Source organism: Prinia subflava, chromosome Z (assembly GCF_021018805.1).
Source record: "Prinia subflava isolate CZ2003 ecotype Zambia chromosome Z, Cam_Psub_1.2, whole genome shotgun sequence".
NCBI classification, from domain to species: domain Eukaryota; kingdom Metazoa; phylum Chordata; class Aves; order Passeriformes; family Cisticolidae; genus Prinia; species Prinia subflava.
This window is the reverse complement of record NC_086283.1, coordinates 29,683,650-29,690,908: the sequence shown is the minus strand read 5'-3', so window position 1 is coordinate 29,690,908 and position 7,259 is coordinate 29,683,650. Positions and strand designations below refer to the sequence as shown.

At 50.3% G+C, this 7,259-nt stretch overlaps 1 protein-coding gene across 1 annotated transcript; it reads left to right on the top strand.

The window, feature by feature from the left end:
• The first annotated feature begins 1,808 nt into the window (after positions 1-1,808).
• LOC134564501 (uncharacterized) lies at positions 1,809-7,221 on the top strand. Its single transcript, XM_063423397.1, is given in 3 exon segments — positions 1,809-1,821; positions 2,815-6,109; positions 6,111-7,221. Coding segments are annotated over 3 exon segments (3,852 nt in total). The 3' UTR covers positions 6,655-7,221.
• Positions 7,222-7,259: the final 38 nt, after the last annotated feature.

Genomic DNA, 7,259 nt, shown 5'->3' with positions numbered 1-7,259 from the left:
TTGGAATTTAGGAAAAAGGGGTTTGATATGTGCAGCAGACTTGTGAACTGCATTCTTTGCTTACACTGTTCATTATAAAAACCCCAGAGTTTTTCAAAACTGGTGCAAATTAGTTTATGGTATTGTTGACAGCAGTTTTGTGCAAAAAACTGGGTTTTGCTTTGGATTTCCTTGTCTGTGATTTACATAAGTCCATCATATTTGTCCAAGCAGACAGTAAAATATGGACAGAGAAATTAATATGTAAATTCTGTTGAACAGAGGCTAATTATTCATTTTCTTCTATAAATTATGCAATTTCAAATGCTGATCTTAGTTTAATTTTTTCCATGAAATTTTGTCTTATCAGTGTATCATTTTGATACTAATTTGGGACTTACTGAATTGAAAAGGATGGCTTTTATCTATGAATCACTATATTTCATATTCATACTGTACTGTAAGCAGTATCTGTACTTCGAGTTAAAAAAATGCTGCTGCTTTTCAGAAATGGCAGAAGGGTTTTTCTCCAGGCAAAGAAATCAAGTAGTTGATGGAGAATAAAAGCTCTTAACGCCTCTGTCCCAAAGAGGACAACTGGTGATTTTTAGAAAGGCCGTGGAGGCTGTATGTAGGGGCTGTGAATGCTTATTTAGTCTTTCTCGGTATATGATGGTTGACATCAACAAAATGCTGGGACACTTAATTATTTATAACACTCAACTAGCTCCATCACAGGATTATGGCAAAAACTAGCAATTTTATTTCAGGTTTTGCTTGGTGTGCATTTCTTGCTCAGAGCCTTTTGCTGATGTCCTGGTTTCTTTCTAGTGGGTTTGCATGAATACAGGATTTCTGTGTGATAAAAACACAGTGTGATTAACCCCAAAGAAAAGCTGCATTAGGAGCATCAGTAAAGGAAGGCACATTTCAGCTTAAGCTGATTGATTGATAGAATTTTCCTACCATTAAAAATTAAGTCTTGGATGTGAGTTTTCCTAGCTGTTCTGCACTTTCAGAACAAAAAATATTATTATTGGCAAGCAAGTCTTACTTTCTGCATAATAATAGAAAACATGGAATGAAACTGTGACATTGGTTTCCCCTGCAACTGCAGCATCTTGTTTTTGAGGCTAGTGTGCTGTTTTTGCTCCTAAGGGCATGTTGTACATGGAATATCAACATTTGTTGTCTATTTTGACAAGGTTTTTTGGGAAAGTATTTGGTACATTTAGAATAAAGAAAGTTCCCATTGGTTCTGTAACCTTTCAACAACACTTAAGGGAGGAGAAATGTTCTGTAGCCTTGCCACAAGCAAGTGTGGAGTGGCTGTCAGCAAAAGATTTAAGACCTGAAAGCAGGTTAAGGACTGAAAGATGTAACTCTTGATTTTTGAAAAAGCTGTCTCATGTGGAAATGCATGTGAAACTAAGTTTGAAATATGGAATAACACAGTGTATTAGTGAGGTGCCATCATCAGTGCATACTGTGTTGGGACGAGCTCTGGTTATTATTTATCTTTACTGATCTGGAGTGTTCCCTCAGTAAATTTGCACATAATACTAAATTGGCGGATCTGCCAGAGGGCAGGAGGGCTCTGCAGAGGGGTGTGGACGGGCTGGATCCATGGGATGAGGCCAGTGGGGTGAGTTACAACCAGGGGAAGTGCTGGGTCCTGCCCTTGGGTCACAATAACCCCCTGCAATGCCAGGGAAGGTTTAAACTGGATATTAGGAAAAGTTTCTTCACTGAAGGATTGGAATTACCATCCCTGGGAGTGTTCAAGAAACCTGTGGATATGGCACTTGGGGACATGGTTTGTGGTCAGCATGGTGGTGCTGGGTCAGTGGTTGGACTCAATGCATCTTTCCAACCTTAAAAATAGTGTGATTCTATGAGTGTGCATTGTACATTTTAAAGATACTTTTAAATACCCAATAATTGGAAGTAAAGAGGCAGGGCTCAGTTCTGCTTGCAAGGAAAATGCTTCTTTAATTAACCAGTTCTGTGTTAAATGATGCTCTGTCTCACAGAAAGCAACAAGTAAAGGTATTTAATTATTAAACGGTTTGGTGGTTTTTTTCAAAGAGAGAGCTTTAGCTCTCTTAGTGCATGAGTCTGTCCCAGCATCTGTTCTCATACCTCTTTTTGATAATATCCATTGCATCAAAGGCCAGTTGCATATATTGGCTCCAGGTCCCTTTATGCAGAGTTGTCACTTTGCCCTGTGTGACTTTGTATTGGTGCAAAGCTGGTTTAAATAAATGAAATGCAAACGACATTTTGAGGTCTCAGTCTGGCAGAACTGTTCAGTTGATTAACGAAAAAAAACCCAAACCCTTAACAACACCAAAAACTCAAGTATCTTTAATAACTGCTTCTATTGTGACTTCCTTCCAGCTGAACAGAAAGCTGAGGTATTTCTAAATCTTTATGTAATGTGATAGGCAAGTCATGCAGGGAGAAGACTACGTAAAAGAAGTAAAACTTCCTCATTTTGCATTACACTCACACTGTGTGTGGGTGATAGCTAGGGACAGGCGCTCGGAAGATCACGTGATGTCACGGGAAGATAAGGACCCTCCCCCCGTCCCTTCGGTGGTGGCCCCTCCTAGCCCCATTAGCTTCCCACCAACCACTGACCTTTAGATCCTTTGCCCTCCCACTGACATAGTAGAAGACCCTTTAGACTATTTAACCCCACGTGTAATACAATAAACCGCCATTTGCCGTCCACCACATTGGTGTCAGCGTGTCAGTGGCCCGAGTAGCTCGAGGACGTCGAGCTGCCGTGCTGACTCTTTGAAACCAGGTCGCCATTGCCTCATATCGAAGGCAACATTCTGGTGCCGAAAGCCCGGGAACAAGAAAAACGCTCGGGAGTCGGGATTTTTCGCCTGGACAGGAGCAGCGGCCGGGGCAGGCCAAAGGAACTGACCCTCGGCGGGGGAGACGTCCCCGGACCAGCGAGACTCATGGAGGCAATCGCGAAGGTCGTAAGTGTAATTCACAGACAGTGGGGGATTGAGTGCAAGCCCAGAGATTTACAACTTGCTTTGGCAAGATTACTGGAGCTTGGGGTGATAGAGCGCCCAGTAGAAATCCTCCATTCGGAGGTATGGGGGAGGTGTACACTCGCGCTGGCCGAAGATATGGAATCCACAGGGAGCGGGAAACACCTTAAAGCATGGGGGAGGGTCAAGCAAAGTTTACGGAAAGCGCTGGAAGAACAAGAGACCTGGAGTGCCGCCCGTGTGTGTTTGCTGGCCACTCCTAAGCTGGGAGTGGGGGCCACCACGCAAACGGCGTTTGAAAATGATTTATCCGAGTGCGAGAAGCCGCGGGAGCCAAGCACGCTTCCCCGCTCCCGGAGCCCGAGCCCAAAGTCCCCGGTGCCCTCAGGGAACCCCCCGACCCCCACCCCGAGCCCGTCGGCTTCCCCCCCGCCCGCGGAGCCTTCCCGGGCATCCGGAGGTCCCTCCTCAGTCCCCTTGCCGTCGATCGGTGGTTCGGTACCCGAGGCGCGGCAGCGCGTACGATTTTCCTGGCAAGGACTGGCCGAGGAGGCCAGGGACGCCGAGCACGTGGCTCAGGAGAGCACGCGGCCGGCACCGCCACCGTACAGGTTTGAAAATGGCGCCGGCGGCAGCGGGGAGGGGCGGGGTCTGAACGTTTGTGGTGGGGAGAGCCCAGAGCCGTGGGTGTGCGCCAGTGCGCATGCGCAGGGGAAAGCCGGGGAAGAGGGAGAGGAATGCGTGCTCAGACAAGAGCCGCGGGCTTCTGCTGGCGCGTGCGCGCAGCAGGAGGGGAGGGGGTGCATGTTCGGAGCGGCGCCGCGAGTTCCCGCGGGCGCGTGCACACGGGAAAGCGGCGGGGAAAGCGCGCCCGGCCCGGCGCCGCGGGCTTCCGCAGGCGCGTGCGCGCCGGGAAGCGGCGGGGAAAGTGCGCCCGGCCCGGCGCCGTGGGCTTCCGCGGGCGCGTGCGCGCCGGGAGGCGGTGGGGAAAGCACGTTCGGGGAGGCGCCGCCGTTCCCCGCGGACGTGCACACGCGGGAAAGCCGCGGAGAGCGCCCGCGTGGTTCGGAGCCGTGGTTTTCCGCAGACCCGCATGCACGGGACAGCGGCGAGGAGCGCGTGCGCGCCTCGGGGCCGCGGTTTCCCGCAGGCACGCACGTGCGGGAGGGGCGCGAGGAGCACGTGTCCCGTCGGGAGCTGCGTTCAGCACTGCCAGCATTTAGGAGAGAGACCTCGCCCCGCAGGAGGCAGGGCAAGCCCAGGGGGCGGGAGCGGAGCCACCCCCGAGAGGGGGGGCGGGAGCAGAGCCACCCCCGAGAGGGGGGGCGGGAGCGGAGCCACCCCCGAGAGGGGGGGCGGGAGCGGAGCCACCCCCGAGAGGGGGGGCGGGAGCGGAGCCACCCCCGAGAGGAGGGGCGGGGCCGGAGCCGCACTGAACGACACTCAAACCCAGAAGTGAGCTGGCAGTGTGCCTCTGACTCCTTGTCAGACAGTACCGGCAGCAGCAGCTCCGGAGAGCAGACAGACAGTGATTGGGATTCAGAAACAAAGAGAGCAGAACCAACACGATTTAAAATGAAACCTAATAAAGCTTTCAGCCACTTCAAAAAGAGTTTACAACATGAGCCAGCCCAGGTCACTGACTGGGGAAAAATAAAAATAGCCTGTGCTGAGTGGACACCGGCTTCCACAGTGAAAGCATTCCCAGTAAGGGTTACTAGAATAGAGGACAACCAACAAAAAATATACACGCCAGTAAATCCCAAAGACATACAAACAATTGTAAAAGCGATTCCAGAGAAAAGGAACAAACCGAGAGCACCCAAGTGTCCCACGCCAGTGAGACCCAGGCAACAACGATGCTTTTGTATGATTTTGCTATTGGGGCTGGTTGCCAGAATGCAAGCCAGCCCAGACTATTATCCTCATCAACCATTCAGGTGGGTCATGAAACACCTTTCAAATGACAAAGTGCTCAAAGAAATCACCACACCGGGCACCCCATCCTTTGTGTTCCACATCACCGATCTGTTCCCGGGGCGACCAAAGATAGACCGCCACGCCCCACACCTCATGCACATGTACATGGCCTACTGGTGCCCAGCCTCCAACCCAGGGAAAAGGTACTGCAACTACCCGGGGTGGGGCCACTGTGGTTACTGGGGCTGTGAAACCATTGTTACAGATGCCAGACCATCAGGATATGGGTGGGACCCACAGGAACCCGATAAATTCTTACAGTTCTCCTGGGCACCCACCGGCTGTAACAAACCCTTCTTCAGGTCAGGGTTCTGTCGAAACTATTATCAGGACCCTGCACGCCGGACATGCACTGATTATAACATGACTGTTTTACAACCAGATCACCCTAGCTGGGCCACAGGCAGGACGTGGACAGTAGTCCTCCAGTCACCAAAAGAATGGGTGAATGTACAGATTATCAGGCTCCAGCCGCCAGTGCCCCGAGCGGTCGGACCCAAAGAAATTATTAGAGACTCACAAAAAGGGAAAAGCACAATCCACCCCAAATCTTTGCCCACAAAGGTCACCAATACCCCGACCAGCTATGCAGATGCCTTTCAGATAGACCACTTAGCCGTGTCTGACCCGAATCCCATTTTCCGCATGCTAGAAGCTACCTTTTCATCTCTGAATGAATCCAACCCAAACCTAACCAATCCATGCTGGCTCTGTTACGATGTTAAACCTCCTTTCTATGAAGGAGTTGCTCTAAACATCCCATTCAGTTATTCCACAGCTGATGTCCCCCACCAGTGCAGGTGGGACACTCCCCGCAGAGGAATCACCTTGAGTCAAGTCACGGGTCAGGGAAAATGCTTTGGCAGTGCAACTTTAGCCAAGCAGAAGGGAAATGTTTGCACCGAAGTTGTCAAACCTGACAAGAAGATCAATAAGTGGGTGATCCCAGCGGCATCCGGAATGTGGGTTTGTCAACGGTCTGGGGTGAGTCCTTGTGTGTCCCTGGCCAAATTCAATGACTCTGATGATTTTTGTATCCAAGTTCTGATTGTTCCTAGGGTCTTGTACCGCTCAGACGAGGAGGTGTGCCAACTTTCCGAGGAACCGGGCCGGCTCCACAAGCGAGAGATAATAACGGGTAACCATCGCGATGCTGCTCGGCCTGGGAGCAGCCGGTACAGCCACAGGTGTCTCAGCCCTCGTGACCCAACACCAAGGACTTTCTCAACTACAAGTGACTATCGACGAGGACTTGCAGAGGATCGAGAAATCCATCTCCTTCCTGGAGAAATCGGTTTCCTCACTTTCAGAAGTCGTCCTGCAGAACAGGCGGGGACTGGACCTCCTGCTCATGCAACAAGGAGGCCTGTGTGCCGCCTTGAAAGAAGAGTGTTGCTTTTATGCTGATCATACAGGAGTCGTTAGAGACTCCATGGCAGAACTCCGAGATAGACTGGCTCAGAGAAAGAAAGACAGGGAAGCCCAACAGGGCTGGTTCGAGTCCTGGTTCAATCAATCGCCATGGCTCACCACCCTAATTTCCACATTGATTGGTCCACTGGCAATGTTACTCTTAGCTCTCGCCATTGGACCATGCCTGTTAAACAAGCTGGTCACATTTATTCAAACACGCCTAGAACGGGCCAACATTCTATTTGTAGGACAGCAACAATTGTTGTAAACCAAACTGTGAACACTGCCAGTTGCAAAGTTCTGCCTAGTCAGCTTCGCAGAATTTACTCAAGTTTTCCAAACCCCTTCTTTTTTTTTATCAAGTTACTACCTTGTACCCCTTTTCTCCAATGCCTCTAACTACCTCATTTTTTTTTTGTGAAAAGGGGGGGGAGATGTGTGGGTGATAGCTAGGGACAGGCGCTCGGAAGATCACGTGATGTCACGGGAAGATAAGGACCCTCCCCCCGTCCCTTCGGTGGTGGCCCCTCCTAGCCCCATTAGCTTCCCACCAACCACTGACCTTTAGATCCTTTGCCCTCCCACTGACATAGTAGAAGACCCTTTAGACTATTTAACCCCACGTGTAATACAATAAACCGCCATTTGCCGTCCACCACATTGGTGTCAGCGTGTTAGTGGCCCGAGTAGCTCGAGGACGTCGAGCTGCCGTGCTGACTCTTTGAAACCAGGTCGCCATTGCCTCATATCGAAGGCAACACACTGAATCAGAACAGGCCGCTTTTATCATTTGCAACTTAAAATACTGTTGAATACTTTTCCTTCTATGTAACTTCTTATCTGGAAAAGGAATGTAAATTACAAGGTCAGCTG